At 40.1% G+C, this 20,708-nt stretch overlaps 1 protein-coding gene across 2 annotated transcripts in view; it reads left to right on the top strand.

Annotated features, from left to right (window-relative positions):
• Nucleotides 1-726: 726 nt before the first annotated feature.
• Nucleotides 727-20,708, top strand: part of acvr2a (activin A receptor type 2A) — a 38,784-nt gene continuing 18,802 nt past the window's right edge. For both annotated transcript variants that reach the window (XM_014471856.2, XM_023329255.1), the window contains exons 1-4: nucleotides 727-1,627; nucleotides 16,035-16,242; nucleotides 17,533-17,666; nucleotides 19,036-19,190. In XM_014471856.2, coding sequence (XP_014327342.1) covers nucleotides 1,573-1,627; nucleotides 16,035-16,242; nucleotides 17,533-17,666; nucleotides 19,036-19,190 — 552 coding nt within the window. In that variant the 5' untranslated portion in view covers nucleotides 727-1,572. The remainder of the gene's footprint in view (nucleotides 1,628-16,034; nucleotides 16,243-17,532; nucleotides 17,667-19,035; nucleotides 19,191-20,708) is intronic.

The raw sequence follows: 20,708 nt of genomic DNA, 5'->3' as shown, positions 1-20,708 counted from the left end.
GATATTTTAGTGTATAAATAAATATAAAAAAGGGTTTTTCAGAAAACATCACAATTAATTAATAAACACTGGTTCAATATTTGTGGAGTTCTCTATGGAACATAACTTCAAAATATTTGGGGAAAAATTCCATATTCTGGGATTTTTTTAGCACATTTCTAAAATATTCTTAGAGTATTTAGAGGGGGGTCTCAAGTATCTTAGGTATTTGTAGACTGTTGTGATCCTGACTCCAACTAATACCAGGGCTCCAATGAGCCGCAGTCTTTTATTCTCCTAAAAATGGTCCAAAAAATGTAATGTTTCAAATATAGAATCCAATTTCTGATGGCTATTCCTACATGCTACAGCTCCATTTTGCTAGAAACTTTGGCCGAACTTTTGCCCAAATCTTCTGAGCGTCCAAATTATTATTGCCACTACAGCAGCAATTGCAGATGATTTTTCTATCTTGGAATTTGAAATTCTTACTTCCAATGACAACGTTTTATATATATATAAAAACATTCAAAATCAATATTCCCAGCTTGTTGGCAGGTTAGCTTTCAAACAAATGGAATAGTCTATAAAAACTTACATTCTGCAATAGATGTTAATTATTCTTGAACATTTTCATTTTATTTGTATTTATTTAGAAAAAAGAAAAAGTATTTACCTTGTATTTTACTTTGAAAATCATTACCGGATGCGGGACAGCTCAACTTGGCATAGCTGACGCAGATCAGTGACTCCATCTTGAAATTGTCCCGACCCGAGGAGGAGACGGACTTGGAAAATCCAGCTCGTCCTACACGGATTAACTGTAGTTTTGTCCGATTATTCTGTCATAAAACACGGTTTTCGCTCCTTGTATCGAGTTATTTCGTCGGAAGCGGTTGTTTGGCCCACTTTGGAGGAGCGTTTCACTCCGCTTGGAGCCCTTTAATCGGTTGTGTCCCTGCTGGAGCGGCCGGAGCTGGCTGTGGTTGTGGCCGGGCAGCCCCGTCGGACAGTCGGGCGAAGCGCAAGCTTCCACACGGATTTAAACGTCAGAAACTGCTTTTAACCCCACAATTTTGAACTCGAAGACTACGAAGTGGTGTTTTTAAGAAAGAAAGAAGTCATATTTTACGGCTATGTTCCGGAGCTCGCCGAGGAGAAGTTTGATTAAGCACCCGAGTGCGCTTGCTGTGGAGTCCGATGGATGTTAGCCCAGCCCGGCTGTGGCTCGGCTCTCTGCGCCGCTCTCCTAAAGGCTCAATTTGTCTGCCCATAATGCTGCTGCTGACCTCGCAAGTGTATGAAAACACTGGCACTGGTGCCACCAAGTCTCCCTCCATTGCTTCGCTGTAAAACCTGGAAATACCACCCAGCATTCCCTTCTCCCCCTCTCCTGTTTTTTGGGACTTGTAACCTGGAATATTTTGGATTTAGCCTCCATTTTCTTTAAATATGCACATTTTCCAGAGACTGTTCCTCTTTGGGCAGCAAGACATTCAATTTTAGATTGTTTTTGAGAATTTTTTTTCTTAATTTTTGTGGAATCTGAGCTTTTATAAAACCATTCTTTTTGTGGACACATTCGGATGGAAAATGGGAGACGCTACAAAACTGGCCATAGCCGTTTTCCTCATCTCCTGCTCTTCAGGTGGGTATATCGAGGTTATGCCTGGTCTTATAATGCAATGTTTATTACCTCTGCCGAATGCAATGCACAGCTTGTTGCAGGATGCATTGAGTGCAACACAACGCAGACGTGTGAGAAGGAAAGGAGGGTGGAAAAAACAAATTCCCTCAACCTTTTCTGCAGCCCACTTGTGTGGCTGTGCATGTTTCATATTTAGTCAGCTCAAGATGGGGCCTTAAGGCCCTCAAGGGGCCTTTGTGGAGCTCTGAGTGAGACATGTTGCTAGAAATTGGGTCTGTTTAGTTTAAGTTAATTAGGAAACAATAAGAGGCTGTATAAGGAAAGACTGTGCAGTGGGAATAAATAGATTATAAGTCCAAATTTAACATTAAATGGTTGTGATTTGAATGAAGCTCTGCAGTGGGTTTTGTTGGTGTATTATATATTTTTCATTCTCGGTATATTCACTTGTTGAGCAAGTGCAAACAAGAAGAAATGAAGTCTGGGGAGGCAGAATTAAAAGCGTATTGCAACTACATTTGAGTTATTTTACCTGAAATGGCAGCAGCAAAATAAAATAACTTTAGTTGTTTGTTGTTGTATTTTTTTAATGTACATTGTGAAAGAAGTTGTTCTACTGAATACACTGAAAAAGTAAGTGATTATGCATTATATTGTATATAATATGAAAAGTATTGGACTGAGCACAGAACCCTGTGGTACACCACAAGTAACGTTCAGCCACTTATTAGAAGGCATGGATTTTTTTTATTGTTGAAGTAGTCTTTTGGTTGAAAATTAAATTGCAGAGTTATTAAATGCTACATGCTTGATTTCAAACTTTTAGATATTATAACAAGATATTCTGTAAGTTTTATTTTTTTCTTTTTAGTGATTGGTGTGTTTCTTTTATTCAGCCAGAAGATAATTTATTGCTGTAGAAGATATATTCACCATTTAAATTAGCATCAAATAATGTTCTACCTTGATGCTTTTTTGTATTTTAAATGTCTCAGCTACATTTGGAAATTAAGATGAAAATTATATCCAATGTGTGATGGAAACAGGAGGAGAAGAAGGGCCGGCATGTGATTTTTGAAAAGTTAATGGACTGTTTGGATGATGGAATAAAATGACACTCAAAATTATTTAGAGGAATGAGGATGAAAAGGATAAAAATGATGCTCTAGGCATGTTTGGGTGACTTGGAAACAATTTTTAACTGCAGGAACAATGTCATGGAATATTTTTGCAGTTTTAAAACTCATCTTTATGAAATTAATGAGTAATATCCCATGTCTGTTAGTCATAGTATGTTAGACTTTAATAGGTTTACAGTTACAGTTTACACCCCCTTTCCTCTTTCTACGTCCTCATTTTCCTAAAGTTAAACCTCCCACCAGTGTGGCGAAGTGGTGACGAACAGAACAAGGTCAACCACAAAGTGCTGTTTGGTTTTTCTTCCCTTTTTGTTGTGTTTTTTTGTACAACATTGTCTACGTGGCATTGATAGTCAAATTTTGCGTGATGCTAAAAGTCTTTTATTTTTTAACTCCAAATATTTAGGAGACGTTACAAGAAAGTCACCATTGCAGACCGAGACTGGTGATATTGGGTTTGCTGGATTTGCAGATCAGGGATTTGGGATTGCAGTTTTCAAAGTGACGGTTTTGTGTTACCTGATGCTTCGGCTTGGAAGTGGGAATTGCCTAATCGGAGGTTGCACAACAGAAATTAAGCCTGGAGGCAGAATTTTCTGAACTGCTTTGGAAAAGAAACGTGGCATATCAGTGCTAAAGCTTAACTGTAGAAGTAGAGGAAGGATGGGAGGTGAAAACATTCTCTCACGTCGCAGTGGGATAGTTTCACAGGGAGGTGCCTCGAGTGTCTGTGAGCGTTTGGGTGAAAATGAAAAGCTTTCTCAAATTGGGTAATAGTTGGGGTTGCTCCGAGTGTGAGCCAGGTGCTGTCTGTGTTTTGCAGAGTGCAGCAGATGATTATTCTACTCGCTCATTACCGTCTGAAGTGGGGAAATGAATGGTTTCCACTCAGAGTGGGATAATAACTCTCTGGGAAAGCCGAGTGGAACTGGCACCGCTCACAATGGCACCAAGAACCCGGTGATAAGGGCAGAGCACTTAGCCAACAGGGATTTTCATCTGATGAGGCCAAAAGAAACGCGTAAGGGTTAAGTTTGTTTGTCATGGCTTGTGGCCATGACAAACCATGTCTGTATATCTGTTGGTTTTCAGAAATATCCCAAGTAAGCTGCTCTTCATTCTAAAATAGGCAGAACATTAAAGTAGAAATGGTCTAGTCCAATTTCGGTTCCTTAAATATCAAAATAACACTTTACTGAGGCGACACATCATTGTTAAAGTTTAATTTTGTGCCTAGAGGTTTTTAAAAAATCACTTTAAGACTGTCGGTCTGTTCACTAATTTGTCAGTTTATATCCACATTTTGATCCTCGACTTTAGCATTTTAACTAACCACAGCTAACCGTATGACCAGAGATTTAAAGATGAGCAATACAAGCAAATGAGGCGGATTAGCAGAGCTTGATAGTTTCATCCAGTACATGTGGATTGAGTCATGATTCTCATGAGATGTAATACATCAATATTCTTCAGTCAGAGGCATCTTCAGATTTGTTGCAGGCCGACTGCTACCAGAGATCCTTCATTCCCACAGCAGCACCATCCACAATGACTGAAAATAATTTGATGATAAAAATTATAACATTTAATCTCCTTTTGGGATAAATAAAATACTTTTGCACTGAACATTGTGTTGCATTGTGTTCAAAGACATAAATCAACTTAAAGCTGTCTAATTCTAGACAATCTAGTTCACGGCATGTTCTTGAATGCACCATGAAGTTGGAGTTCAACCACAAAATGCTGATGGCCTTTATGACAGAAATCTGACATTTATCTGTTTTGTTCCCTCAGTATTTGCATTTTGGTATTTGCACAAATGCACCACCTATTGTTTCTGAATGTATTTGGGCCTCATCAGAAAACACAAAATAATAATAATAATAAAAATGCAACATAGAAAAACATTTTCTTTTTTTATTCTCAGTTTTAAAGTTAAAATATTTTATTCCAATAAAACCTTAACACTAGGTTGTAGTGCTTTTCTGCTCTTTACTGGAGACTTATTTTCAGCTGTAAAAATTTATGTGATTGAAAATACAAAATAGTATTACATTTGTGGAAAAAAAACATCAATTTATTGTGGGATTGTTGTAGTTTTTAATCATGTAATTGTAACCATGCACAGCTCATTAATCATAAACCAGTCAAATATTTGTCTGCTGTACTCATGTTGCAATTTATAATTCTTAAAGTGAAGCCCTAAGGACAGTTTTAGAAAGGTAAATTAACCTAAAGATGATATGTTTGGACTGTGGGAGGAGCCCACACATTCTTGAAGAACCAGGATTCAAACCCAGGACCTTCTTGCTGCAAGGCTGGATCAGTGCTGCAGCTTTCCTGGAGCAGCTGTTAAAAAACGGAGTTTAATTGCATGTTGCATTCAGGAACCGAGGGAAAAAACAGACCTCTTGTTTGTCAGAATTCTAGTTTGACAAGAAATAATCAGTTCAGTCAGAATAACGAAAGGTAAAACGTTTTTTAAACAACGTTTTTTAAACGACGTTCCTCCCCCCGAGCAGCTGGTAATCCGCCCCAGATCATCAGTTTTACAGGCGACCTCTGCTGCGAGCCTGAACTGCAGATCGGTAAATATTTACCGTGCGACTTCATCCCAGACAACACGTCCAGAGATTCACCGTGCAACTCCACTCTGAAGATTTGTCTTAATCCTCATGCTTCCCCATTTCGTGTCAGGAAACTGTGTCAGCGCATAAACCAGTTTATTCAGCTCACATCCATTCATATGGACAGACATTAGAACAACCGGCCAGAGTGATGGCTTCATTTTTTAAATTATTATTAAAATGGAGATTTTAATCTCCAGTGTTGCTGCAATAGACGACAAACTTTGTGACATCCTCCCTCATATGGTTAATTATTAGAAGGCATGATGGGACTGAAATGCTTTTCTGAGGTGAATATTTACTTATTGAAGACGCTTCTCTTTCCATTTCACCACGTGTTGACCAAAGGTTGTTATTGCTCACTTTTTGATTTTAAAAGTCAGTTGAAATTGCAATAATAATAAGTATTTTCAGAGTTACCAAATAGATTTTTAACATTTTCCAAGTATGAAAAAGTAAATAATAAATAAAAGTGGGTTTTAAAACTCAGTCCACATATTTGACTTTGTTGTGAATTTTCTCTTTTCCTCAGAGGCTCAATGTAATTACACCAAGAATAAACAATATGTAGTTATATTTTTGTGATGATATTTTGTGGTAGCAAACAATGGGTTGTTGTCATGGAAACAACAATTGAAAGACTAGGTAAACTAAACCATCTCCACCATACTTTTTTATTTTGAAAACATCATAAATCAGTTGATTATCAACCTAATAAGATGATAAAACTCAAACATTTATTATCTCGACACAATGAAGTCATTATGTCAAAATGAGATTGTCATATCCTGTGACAAAACAATTATTTTTATAAAACAAGACAATCAAACCAAAATGTAGTTACTGGTGGGAAAAGCTGCCAACACCTGCATGTTTGTTACCTTTTATGTTCATCGGGGGTCGTTTTAACTGCTCATTCTGGATTTGGACAAATTAGGATTTTTTAAAAATAAGAAATGTTGTGTTTAGATGATTTTAAGTGTGTTGCCGCCAGTGCAGAGCTTGCTTTTTGACTAGTGATGCATCTAAATCTTTACACTTTCTTAACTTCAACTTTCTGCTGCGATGTTTTTCCCACTTCCCACAGATACGTCCTCCCTCTATCTATAATATGTCCTCCTGCATTATGCATGGGGTCCAGTGGCACTGGTGTACTTGTTAAGGCCCGGTGTTGTCCCGGTTCTGCCCATCGGGCCCAACTAACATCTCATCATGAAATCAGCTCAACTCAAAGCGTCCACCCCAAAGCAGCTGGCACTGCTGCTGCTTGTTTTGACTGGTCCTGCCACAGTTGGAGCACTTTTTATATTTTATTGGGTATTTAGACTTTTTCTTATTGTAAGAACTTAAATGGATTTGTTTTTGCATTAATGCAAGTGAACAAACCTTTGCTGCAGTCGGAGGAGTTTATCTGCCGCTGAGGGGATTTTCCTGAGCAGCAGAGATTTGTTCTAACCTGCTGCTAGAGGAAAACCAAATCGATGGAGATTTCTCAGCGTGCCGATATCCAAATCAAAAAAGTAATGTTTGCACATGCTGTTTACCTCCTTAGAGGAGCTCTGTGTGTGTGAATAAAGATTTCTAAAGCACCCTGACTCTGGAGAGTTTTTAGATTTGGAGGAGCGTTTTATCTTGATGCTTCGGTCCAGAGCGGCCTTTTACTGTAATTAATGCGTACTGCAGATGTTGCTTTATGTGCATGGGAGAGTTTGAGTCTAGACAGGCTGGCTGCTCCGACAAAGGGGCTCGCTTTGATCCTTGATTAAAAACTGTGAGCTGTACATTCATCATGCTCTCGTTTCAGGGTCTCTGGAGGGCGTCACACTCCCCCCTTCACCCCCTCCGCCTTCCTCCACCTCTTTGTCTTCGGCTGTCTCCTGGTGATGCTGTGGGCTCATCATCAGCCTGTTGCTCCACCTGTAATCTAATCCCAATTAAAAATACCCAGCAGTGCCTGGATTTTCTTTTGGCAGCGGAGCCTCGTGACGGGCTTGTCGTTAGTTTCCACTAAATATATAGTGGCAGAAGTCAGCGAGGTCGTGAAGGAGACGGCGTACCTCATGTGATGACTCACAGCGGGGCGGGAATTCAGATCATAATTCTGCAGTGTGGATTTCACCCTGATCTCTTAAAAAAACGATTTCTGGTTTGAAGATGCCGCACGTGAACACGTGAGTGTAAGGGGTTTGTACCCTACCACAGATAAGGAGGCACTTTAAAAGGCTCCTCCTGTGAAGAATGCGCGGTATGCAGCACGGTATGCAGCGTGTCATGCGTGCGCTTCTGCTGCAGAGACACTCAGGTGCTCTGCAGACCTGTCCGACCAGCAGCTCCATCAGCGCTAATTGAGGTGGAGACGGATGGGCTCGGGCATTCCAGCGAGGATTAGAGGGATTGGATTCAGTTGCTGAGTGTGTTGGTTTTTAATGCCCCCTCTTGTCCCTCCCCCCTCGCTGCCATGGGAAGACTGGTGTCTTTGTGAGCGGCTCCGGCGAGCCAGCCACCCCTGCCGTGTCACAACAACGTCTGATTGAGCGTTAATGTAGCACTCTAGAGAGTTCCTGGCTGCTCTGTGAAAACACTGGACTGTAAACCAGCGAGAGTCCTCTCCTACCTAACAGCTCAGCCTCAGCTGCTGGTGGGAAAACATGGAAGCAGTGGGATTATATAACCCGGACCCTGCGAACAACCTGAGGAGTTCCAGTCCTGCTCAGACGTTTAATGATTTATCTAAACATTTCTTCATCTTTTATTTAAACCATCATACAATAAACAACTTTAGTGACCATTGAATGCATGAAGTAACTGCAGACGTTTATCGATTTTCTTTATATTATATAAACAGGCTTATATGTATCCACACACCCTTCTAATAAATGTTGCAACTCATCATTAAAGTTTCTTCAAGGAGTCATTATGTCATTAAGGATCTCCAGTAGCAGTCAGTCTTGCAACAAATCTAAAGACGCCTCTGACCGAAGACTGTTGCTGCATGACAATAACATGTCCTGGATGAGATCAGCAGTTTAAAATTAGAATAAAAAATTAGATATGTTTTAGTCAACTTCTCTGGAATTGTTTTTGTCAGTCAGGTGATACTTCAGCTTTTAAGATGCTAATCAGTTGCTCCGGGTTGTAAACAAACAATACCTTGTTGCCCTGGTTACGCATTATAACAACTGTGCAAAAATGAAAATGCAAGAGCAAAAAAAATGATTCCAGCTGCACAGCATCCAAAACCAGAGGGAATAATCGTCCAAACATGCAACTCCTCAACCAAAATACTTCTCACCAAAAGTCTAGAAGACGAGCAAATCAGAACTGAGCGTTACTCCAATAAATATTTAACTTAAACATTCTCCTGAACTGGTTAAAGATCTTAAGGTAAAAACAAAAGAAACTCCAAAGATCAAGTCGACTAAAAGTACATCACTTTTAAATCTGGGAACATTGTACCAACTCTCAAGCATGGCGGTGGCAGCATCATGCTGTGAGGCCTGAATAATTGAAGCTTGGAAAGAGCTGAATGCTCCAGCAGAACAATAACCTTAAACATGAATCCAGATTCATTTTTAAAGAGTGCAGCCAGCAACATTCCCAAATTCCTAACCTCAACTTCATGGAAAACTGGATTTAAAAACCAAAATACACCTAGAAGAGAGGTTGAAATGCATCAAATGTCAAGAACAACAAAATTTCCCCAGAAAACATGCTAAGCCAGGTGGCATCAGGCAGTCATTCATCCAGCGGCCCAATGTGTTTGAGTTATAAAAGGTTTAAAGTTGACAGAAAATGTGAAAATATCACTTGATAATTATGTGTTACTGGAAGATTAATACCTGAACACCAACTATAAAGTTTTAAAAACTTAAATAAATAAGCAATGCTTAGCCTGGTGGGGGCACAAGTAAAGCCTGGTGGCCCGCCAGGCTTATAATACACTGGGGGAAACCCTTAATAATAAAACAATGATGCAGACTGATGGAAACATCTGGTCTTTGCTGGACATTGTCAGGAATATTGATTAATGGTGTTCAGCAGCATATTCCAGTCCACTCAGAGGTGGGCCTCCATGCTGCCCCCGGTGGCTGATCCCTGTGATATCCAGAGCATTAACATCTTTATCCAGGAACTGCCCTGAAGGCAAGTAGGTGGGATGCATATCTAATCAGGAAGACAGGAAACAGAGGAGTGTAGCTGTGCTTCCACTGATTAACCGAGAACTGTGCAAAAGTCTGAATCACTCCCTGCTTTTTTAATGCGTGAAATCTACTGGATTTATTGCTCTGATATCGACTCCCAGTATGGGGAGGATGAGGGTGTGGAGACCAGCAGCTGGAGGCTGTGACCTGTTGCATATATTAGGAAATAATCCAGACTAAAAAACATTTCTGTCTGGAAAAAGAAGCTGAATGGCCGGAATGTGACCCTGGGATCAGTGTCGGAGGGAAACCAGCAGAACTCCACTCTGTCCTGCATCTCTAACGGTTTACAGTAGCAGGATGTGCTCTGAATAGTCGTAGGTTTGGCAGAGCACCTTCACATGGAGACACTGCTGCACGGGGATGAAATTTAGACGGATTTGTTTATGGCTGTTGCTCTAACCGAGCCTGACAGCTTCCAAAACAGCTCAGCTTGAACCCCTGATGACCCCAAAGGCTTGTCAATTCTTTTTATTTCCCTTTGCCTGTATCTCTGATCTGCATCCGGTGCAGCCTGGTTCTCCGCCTAGTCCTCTTCTTTCTACTTTAAGCGCTTGACTTAAGCACTTTAAGATGTTTTTACACACACAACCTACAGAAAGACTAGTTTTATCTCATCCACTTATGTATTTTCTTTGTTGTTTATGTTTTATATGCACAATTTCCTGTCAACTTAACATTTTTTAAAACAAAAATACGTTGGGGCTTTCCTAGATTTCTTGGGGAAATCCTGAACAAACTGGTGTTTTTGGTCAGATTTTAATTGAAAGACCAGCACTGGGGATCAAATAAGTACAAAAACGAACCAGTTGGATTTAGTCGTCACCTTCCCGTTTCTATTTCTCAGCTTTAACAACTTACTAGAATAGAATGTTCTCTTGTTTTTCCCATGAGGAAGAGTAGCTATAGGTGAATAACCAAACCCAAGTTGGCGCTCTCAGTGAGATGAAATGGATGACTTGTATGTGGGATGAGTGCAGCCAGGTGCTGCTGCTGCTGCTGTGATTACAGATTTCTCCTGAATCAAGTCCCACATGCAGGAGCCGCATTTAGCCGCTTCTTGAGTCACGTATTGGGGGGCGGGGGAGGCATGAGTGTCGGGTTGCATCAGCAGCAACAACAAGCGTTGCTGGGAAGACAAGAGCGCCCAGCACTTTGACCTGCTGACCTCTGACTAAGTTAATTTTTCAACGCTGTGCAGGAATGTTTCAAAAAGCCCACAGAACCATACATCACCAGGAACGTAGATGATAAGTTGATCCTTGGAACAATTTCCATCATAATGAACAATCCCCGCTGCTGGCAGCTGCACAAAAACAGGCCCTTGATGAATGAGTTGTTTACCCACTTGAGTTCAGCGCCGCGCCGCCAAACGCCAAAGCGCCACTTCATTATGAGGCTCCAAAACAGGAAGCTGGAGCTGCTTCATGTGTTTTAACGGGCTAAATAAGTGATATGACATCCCGCTTTAATGCAGTTATCAGCTCAGAACGAGGCGGCAGCTACACAAGAACAGAACAACACCTTCAAGCGGAGCTGGCGACCTGCCAGGGAGGCTTGGCTGATCATTTCCCACCCAGCATGCACCTCACCGGCCACTAGCATCTCCCCTCCAGCTTGGAAAGAGCTCACTTTGCAAGCGGAGAGGTGGCGCTCGTCCCCTGTGATGTTTGGTTTGTCTCTGTGGAGCGCTAGCCTCTTGTTTTGCAGAGAAGTGCAGCTTGACCCTTCCTCACCGAGAGAAAGGGAGTGTGTTTGGAAATCCTTCTGGGAGAAATTACTCATGATTATGTTTCACAACTGGGCAAACACAATGTTTCAGGACTACATCAAGCACTTCAACGTCCTGAAATGGATTATATATGCTTCTATCTTTTTAAAAAAATCAGATTTTACTGTTTGTCTTTACTAGAATGCTTGTTCAAAACCTGCATTTTAAACTTTTTAGCAATTATCAACCCAAATATTGTAAATATCTGCTCTTGCTGTAGTTCAGCTGATATTTTGTCAATAATTAACATGTTCAGCAGCGCGAAGTTTAACATGACTGAATGAATCACTGATATGATTCATTCAGTAGATTATATCCAACTGTGTAAATATTATTTTATTTATCTTTGAGATTAATAAAGTATTTTTGAATTTAATTTGAATTGAATCCCTCGTTGGTCCAGATTCACTTTAAATTCAAATTGATTCTATTGATTGTATCCATTCATCCGTCCTTCAATCTATGTCTTTGTTGTTTTTTTTTATTATTTTGTCCATCAAGTTGTCTCTTAAACATTTGTCGATCTGTCTGTCCAGCCATCCATTCCAACCGCCTATTAACCAGTTTGTCCATCCATTCATATTTAAAGGTTGGAAATGTCTGGAAGAATGTTGTGATCCAGGTTGAACATTTGGGGTCGTACGTGTCGTTTAACAGGAAATAGTTTGACCTTTTGGTTGAGGCGTCTTTCAGCATTCGGCTCGACTCATACCAGTTCACCTGTTGATCTCCAGATGAAGTTATTCCTCAGTAGTGGAATATTTCATCCTCTCTACAGAAAACAGTCCCTCGGATGAGTTGCATTAACTCTTTGCAGCTTTATTCTCTGTAAAGATCTCCATTGTAATGGAGATATTTTTTCCTGCTGGAGTGTAAAGTGTTGTAATGATCTGAGGAAGGCTAACAGGCATTTCCTTTTCATATTAAAAGCCCAAAGCCCTGGTGAGCTGAAAAGTGGGTCAGGTGTTTAGACATTTTGCAGGGGAGGTGTTGCTGAAATGTCCGCAGCTAAAGTAGGTCACAGTTCTGCTCGATAAATCTCCGCTTTGAGTTGAACAGAGCAATGTGTCTCAGTGAAATGCTACCAGGTCACTACTCTTCACCTGAGGAAAGAAAGCGGACCTGCTTGAACTTAAAGTTGGGAACAGAGAAGCTGACGGAGGGAAAGTGAGCCGGCTGCTGGAGGAGAGTTTTATCTGCCATTATTAGCATGCAGGTGATCACTTTTCATTCACTTAGTACTAAATGCAAATTGATGTCTGGATCTATGTAAAAGTTGCATTGTATTTGATCATTTTGATTGATTTTTCTAATAAAAAGTGGCAGCATCATGAATGGAGCCAGGCGGTTACCATAGCACCCGACAGCAAGTTGCTTAAAAGATGCCCTGTTGAACTGTGTGACCCCAATTATAGATCCTGAAACACTTTTTCAAGTCTTCATCTTCGTTCTGAGAATCTAATTCTGTCTAATCTTACATTCATGCATCTCAAGGTTCTCTCCATCTCTGTTGTCTGACTGATTATGATGAAGCGGATACAATAAGTCTGAATTATCTCCAGCGTTCGGGTAAACAAAGCGATCCGGTCCTTTCATGTCGTCTCATTCCAGTGTTTGAATTTCTCCCTTCACACAAAGCAGCTTTTTCTCGTTCGCTGCTGTGTGGAAACCGGACCGTTGCACAATCCAGCGGCTTCCCATCATATCTGCCTTCGTAAACTTCAGAACAAACCAGAAGATTGATTCTTGTGCTTTATGTCCTTCATATCCGGGCAGCTATAGCTCACCTTTGGCAAGCGGCTCCATGTATTGTCACCTGTGATTGATTGGAGCTCTTAGCAGCCGTGTTTGCAGTTCACGTGGCTCCAAGCTCTTTGAGATGATTCTCTGCTCTCGCAATACTTAGAAATGCATTTTTAAAAGAAGAAAAGCTTCATTTAAACATGCAGACCTTAAAGCTGCAGGTCAGAGTTAAATTAATATAGAATGTTTTTGTTCTCCACATGATTTAAAACATTATTTATATTTTTTATATTAAAATATATTTAAGTATAAAGCCTTTATATAGAATTATTCTTTTTAATTATTTTAACTACATTTATTTTGTTTAAAAGGTTAATTTATTTATTTTTCAAATTGCTTTAATTGAAAATAAATAATATATTTGAATTTAAAAATAAATTATTCAAAAATATTCATTTACAAATGTTTGCTTAGAAATAAAATATGCATATTTATGTAGTATTTAAATGTTGGTTCAGATGTTTATTTAGAAGCTTTTAAATTAATTTATTTCAACTTTTCACATTATTTAGTTTAGTGTTTTGATTATTAATATAAATTTATGTTCTTTAATATAAATGTTTGTATTGCTGTGGAAATTCTTCAGGAATTCACTTAAAGATTATTAATTTATAATTTCATGTTTATATTTTTTAAGATGTTAATTTAAAATATGTTTATAGATTTACCTTTTCATCTACATTTCTTTATTTCTACTGATAGAGTGTAGAGCCAGTTGTCCTGATAATAAAATAAATACATTTTTACAGCTGGCAAGATTTTTTTTTAAAGTTTGTTACCTAAAACAATAAGAATCAAATTGAGGTCAGATTTATATATTTTTCTTTAAATTTACCAGCCTGTAAAGACGCAGCAGCTCAGTGTTGCTTCTTTATTTCTGATTTGAACTTTCTAACAAACAGAGATCATACCTTCCTGCTGCGTAACGCAGGAACTCAGAGCATCAGGGTGAACCTGCAGTCAGATTTCTCTCGTTTGAACACTGGGGCTTCTCTCCCATGTTCTGTTGCCCCGGGTGCTGGATGTTGGGCAAAATAACAATCCATCAACGCTGTCAGATCAAAGGAGTTGTCTCTAACCTCCGGATGCGGTGCTATTCCTGCAGGGCCATATCTAATGCACTTACGTCCCCATTATTGTCTTGTTCTTTCCTTTTCAGCAGCTTTTCTTCACACATAATTCCTGTTGCGGATGTGAGCGACTCGCTCCAGGGCGTTGTGGTGGTGATAGATAGTTTCCTCAATGCAATGCAATTTTTTTTTCTTTCTACTTTTAAGTGCAAGAAAAGTTGCAGACGTTCTCCGTCCGATTATTCCCCTCGTCTCGTCGTTGCACATTTGTGAAGCAAACCAATTATTTCTGCATTTTTCCGCCGTGCACATTCCACTCGCCTTAGTCACATATGCAACAGTTCCCAGCTGCACCTGTTGCTGCGAAATACTCCTCCACTTCAGAGAAAACGATGTGACGAGAGAAAAGCGCCGTCGGGCCCGGATGAGAGGCAGTGTGACCTCTCTGCAGCTGTTCCTGCTGGCTGCAGAGGGAGGCTGCTGGGCTCTCAGGAAGGCGTTAACCGGCTTTACTTGAAGCTGCCTTGTTGAAAAATGCATCACGTGTGTTTAATGAACAGCCAGTGCAGAAGATGTGAACTAACTTCTCATTTCTGTGGCGTAATTTGCACAATTATTCTCATATTTGTTTGAAGAATTCTGCAGGATTGAACAACAAGCTAACATTTATTGGTGTGGGATTTCTCTCTGTTTTCATTGTGCTGCACCTGGAGTCTGTAATCACATACAAGTACATTTCACCTCAGAAAACGGTGATTTTTATTAAAAAAAATGTATCTTAGCCACTCGATGTACCTCAGTAGAGCTTGTTAGAAATCACTGATTGTTTCTCGTTTGAGCTGAAAGTCATGAAATAAGAGCTGCAGGGCTTGGAAAATAATACAGAGCTTTCAGAAGCTTCTTAATGTTCCATTTACATGTTTAGAAACTGTTTTACATCAGAATATCTTTATGAAAGAATAATTATACCCATTTAATATTTCTACATTCTTAACATTACTTTTATTAAAATCCTCTACAATCTTCAGTAACTAAAGATCTTAGTAATTGATTAATCGGGTTTTCATGTTAATCCTATTTTATATAGTACTAGAAATACATTAAAAGATGCAAATAAACAAATTAATTTTTTTTTTAATAAAGAGATAAATATTTTATTGACTGAAACACAATTGCATTCTTTATGCTTAGTCATTAGTTGGAAAAACTGCGTTTTCTGATCAACTTACTATCAGTTAGTGTAATGCTGATATGTTGACTATTTTTTAATCATTGATTAGTAATTGGATAGAAAAAAGACCTCAAAATGAGAATTTTTGTTTTTATTTACACAATTTGAACCATGTAAAGCTAAAACTGTCACATGAGGAGTTCTGAGTAGGACATATTTACAAAGTTTATTTATTTTTTCCATCTTAAATGCAAAATGCTTGTATGTATTGCACAGTTTTGGCTTAATATCTGATTTGAGTGTCTTGTTTTTTCTTCAGCAAATGGCCTTTGTTGAGTCTGTGTATTCTAGCTAACAATCGATTAATCACAATTAATCATTTCAGCTCTAACATTTCCTATAATTTCCTGATTCTTCTGTATTGTTGCTCACTTTGCCTCCAACTGCCTTTGATTCCCAAATAAAGTTAGAAAATCTCAGCAGATGCAACTTTTATTATTACTTTCGCTCATTGTGTATTTTGAGACTGTTATTCAAATAAAACTAAATTAGCTTCTGTTTCAGTTTCCCTCTTGGAGAGCACAAACAGGCTTCCTGAAGTGAGTTTCTGTTTGTCCTCTGCAGGTGCCATTCTGGGACGCTCGGAGACGCAGGAATGTGTCCTCTTCAGCTCCAGCTGGGAGAAGGACCGAAGCAACCACTCCGGCACCGAGGACTGCATCGGCGAAAAGGACAAGCGGCGGCACTGCTTCGCCACGTGGAAGAACGTCTCAGGCACCATTGAGATCATCAAGCAGGGCTGCTGGCTGGACGACATGAACTGCTACGACAGGTACGCAGGGAGACTTTCAATAAGTTTGAAGAAGCTAAAGTATTGTGTCCTTACTGATGATTGAGACAACACAGAGGATTAATTTTGGACTAAAGCTGCAGAAATATGTCATGTCTTAGTTTATTTTTTGTAGGTTAACTAAGTTTCTTATTTCACTTTACTCTGTCTTAGCTTGGTTAGGTCATTTTATTTGAACCTTTCGCTAAAATTTGTTTTGTTTACAATGCTTTAGATTGATTTATTCTACCTTAGCCTACCTTAGTTTAGCTTAATTTCAGTTGCCTTAAAATATTTGTGTTTATTTCTTTCATTGAATTTATGATTCATTAAACTGAATTATAATTTGTCCTTCAGGTTCTTGGTCAGATCTTTGCAGGATTATTATCAGATAATGTTCATCTGCTGGCGATGGCTTTGAGTTTCTGTCAAACCCATTGATCAGACGTTTCATTAATTACTGAGTGATTAAAAGGATCGTTTCGCCAGACCTTATATCTTAGTTATGAACTCCAACCTGAGTTCAGATTCTGTGAAGCATCGCCTCGGTTTTCATCCAGCTCAGAGCTGCTTTGTAGCTTTAGATTTATCGCCTGCAGACAGCTCTTTCTTTTTCATCAAGACAAAGCCAGCTCATCATGACTCACTTGCAACTCTAAACACATTTAAATTCACCTTGAGCACATTTTTTGTCCCTCGGTGTGCTTCCCATTCGAATAATTCGCACATGACACATTTTAATTACTGCAACTAACAGAAATGAAAAAGCTTAGCGCTTGAAACTGATTAGATTTCTAAAAAGTCTAAAAAAAGCATCTACTAATGAGGTATGTCTTCATAGTTTTCTGCTCACTAGGGCTTGAAGCTGGTATCAGGAGTTGGTTTGAGGCAATTTGTGTTTTCCTTTGATTCCCAAACGATAAAGTTGCAGTCCGCTGCGTTCAGGTGCCTCGGTTCAGACGGCGCCGGCTGGCCTCCCTGGAGAGCGCAGAGCAAGTCGAGGGCGGCTGCCACTTCCTTTGGCTTTTATCTGATGACTCTGAGAGAGTGAAATAGTGTGTGTGTGTGTGTGTGTATTGGCTCACGTAGGAGTTATTTAATAAATGTTGTGTTTCATTGTCCTCTGTGGCTGTGAGGGAATGAAAAGAAGAGAGAGGAGTGTGTGTTCATGCTTTTTGCACAACGTCACATCTTTTATGTTCGATGCACTCTGAATAATAAAAGTGCCTCTGCGTACAGAGATGGATAGCTCTGTGTGTGTGTTTCTAATTCCCACCTCAATGTCCTCTGCAGCTACGAGTGTGTGGAGAGGAAGGTGAGCCCCGAGGTTTTCTTCTGCTGCTGTGAAGGCAACATGTGCAACGAGAGGTTCATGTACGTCCCAGACACGCAGCCGCAGAACGACACCAGCCACTCCACCGCCTACAGTACGTACAGCGCAGCTTCTCTTCTCTGTGCTATGTTGAAATACAACTTTAGAGAAAAATAACTCATCAATTTTAATCATTTTTGACTTTTTTTTTATTAAAGAAATGAGGCTGCTTGCATTTCTGACTGAATAACTAGCCACCTGTTTTTGGCACAGTTTGAGTAATCCTGAAACAGTCCCACAGCATGATGCTGCCACTGCCAGACTTTTATGGCAGTGGCAGCATCATGCTGAGAGATGGCTTCATTTTAATGAAGATGATGGAGCTGATGTAAGTCAAGTCAACAGCTTAGTTGGTTGAAACTTAAAAACAGAACAACGATCTAGGTAGAGCTGCTACCTATTCTATTGTTCTGATGATTAATCAGTTAAAAAATTGACACATTTTGCAGATTTTTCATTAGAAATATGTTAAAAGATGCAATTCAATAAAATTTTTAAACAGAAACTTAAACATTTTATTGCCTGAAATGCAGTAAAAGCATCATTGATTATTATGGAAAGGATGCAGCTAAAAAATCATTCTAACATCAACATGTGAAAAGCTCAGTGTAGAGCTGATAAGAACCTAACTGGTCAATAATTATATTGGAAAAGTTGCTTAATAGAATGTTTTTTACAGAATTTGAACTGGGTGAAGCTAAAACTGCAACTTGACGAGTTCTGGGTACATATATTAAATCCAAAATGTGTATATTTTTCTACAGATTTGGATTAAATATTGCTCTGAGTGTGTTGCTCTTTTAGCAAAAGGCCTTTTTAACATAGAGTTTCTATTCTCCAGATAGTGATTAATCGTTTAATTGTTTAACAGCAAGATCAGAAACCCCCTGGGTAGAGGCTGTACTGAAGTGTGCAGATATTAGGAGTCCAGTGTTTGAACAGGAAACTGCGTCTGCAGCAGCCTCCAGTCCTCCCAGTGTTTTCTCGTCCGACGTCCTTGCACTTCTCACTTTACAGCTACCAGGCTCATCTGTCTGCTTGTGTTGGTTTGGATGTGACTGAAACAAACCTGCAGATAGCCTGTTGTGTAAAGAAGCCGTCGCTAACAGCCTGAGAGGCCCACAGAGCAGCTGGCGAAGCCCCTCCCCCACCCGTTGCCGCTGCTGAATCAAACAGCGGCACCTTGTTACGGGCCGAGCCGGGAGAGAGAACTGGTATTTTTGGCTGCAGGATTACATTATGTCACGAGATGGATTTGCTAATCCCGCCCCACTCTTCTGTGTGTGTGTGTGTGGGCGTGTGTGTGTGTGCTTTGATATGATCTCTAAGCACAGTGGCAGTAAGCCGGGGTCGGTGCTGCCCAATCAGATGCGTTTCCTAGCGTTCATTCCTCCTCTCCAACCACTTCCTGTCTGTCCCCGCAGCCACATCCAACCCGTTCTCCCCGAAGCCGGCGCTGTTCAGCACGCTGCTGTACTCCCTGGTTCCCATCATCGGCCTGGCCGGCGTCGTCCTCTTCTCCTTCTGGATGTGGAGGCACCACAAGCTGGCCTACCCTGCTGCCCTCGTCCCCACACATGTAAGTCTCACCATTCGCATTCAGGCGTCTGAGTTTCTTTTTCTGTCTATTCACCCGTGGTGACCTCACCTTTACCTGTTAAATGCTAACAGAGGAAATGGAAACCGTTTCAGTTCCTGAGCGTCACATTAGTCTTTCCCAGGGAATATAAGCAGCAGAAGCAGAAAGCAGCTTTGTCACAACTTGAATCTACTGTGTTTGAATGTAATTTCCTTAATCTGGACTCAAACATCTTTTACTATTTAGAGCAGGTGGATGCTCAGGGTGTCATGAGAGTAAAGCAGAGATTAATCAATTATTTTAATAATTCCTGTCGTAAATTTTGTGAAGACAAAACCAGGACTTAACTTTATAAATCAAACCAAGGTTTAAATATGTTAGTTGGTTCGAGGTGAAAGTTCATCCAAGTTTCCTTGTTTCACAAATTCCTTCAGTCTGGAGGAAGAAAACAGTTTGAAAGGAGAAATATTACAAACTAAAATCCCTCTGTCCAGCCGTCCATCAGATCTCCTTGCTTCCCAGGTGAAAATATCTCAGTCTTTAGTCCTAGTCGGTTTTTGTGTCATTTCAGTTCAACTGGTCCGCTCAAACTCCGGATCTATCGTGACTTCTGCCTCCTGAGTTTGCAAAGTTGCTTTAGAATAAACCAAAGGATAAACGATTGGCTAAAATACACAAGAAAAAGGTCAAGCACGGAGGTGGAGGGGTGACGATATGGGCTTGTTTTGCAGCCGAAGGTGAAATTTGGTTCAACCTGCTCCAAACTTTAAGGAAGAGTGGACCAACATTCCTCCACATCCACTAAATCAGATAATTGTTACTTCAGATCATCTCAGAGGCTCGTTGAATCACCAACCAAACAGACAAGTTTTGTAATTTTATGTTAAACTAAAAGAAAAATCCTAGAAATCTATGAAAAAAGCCTAGAAATTTTCCGCTCATGAACCTCTCGTGAACCTTCTGCTTCTTGGTTTTTTAGAAATCTCTTTCAGAGCGACACATTTCATCTGAAATTCATCGTGCTGGTTGAGATTTAAACCTTTCAAAGTCTCATCTAGCCGCCCCAACTTTTCTCTGCGCGCTTAAATGTTGAAAACATTCCAGAGAAATTAACACATCCTCTAAAATTCCTGATGAATTTAGCTTCTCCGAACGGGAGGCTTGTTTCTCTCTACTGTAGCAGAGGTATATTCTGAGCTGCTCGGCAGCAGGGGGAAGAAAAGCAGAGCTTTCCAGCGTATGGAAGAGGAGTCAGGGGCCTCTGCATTATTGATGAGGCTTTATATAGGCAAACAAAACTAAACACAGAGAAGCTCGCAGCTCTGCCTCCGAGGATGGAGGTGGTGGGTGAGTGGGTGGGTGGGTGTAGTGCGGGGGAGCGAGCGAGCGAGCGAGCGAAGAGAGACGTGCAGTTCTCTCCACTCACTTATTGTATTTGCAGAGCGCCGAAGCTTAGCAGGAGAGAGATAAAAAGACAGTTACACAATGCAATCTGGAAACAAAGCTGATGTGCATCGG

This window comes from Xiphophorus maculatus, chromosome 24 (assembly GCF_002775205.1).
Source record: "Xiphophorus maculatus strain JP 163 A chromosome 24, X_maculatus-5.0-male, whole genome shotgun sequence".
NCBI lineage: Eukaryota > Metazoa > Chordata > Actinopteri > Cyprinodontiformes > Poeciliidae > Xiphophorus > Xiphophorus maculatus.
The sequence above is the reverse complement of the archived record's forward strand: the minus strand, read 5'-3'. Positions and strand labels throughout refer to the sequence as shown.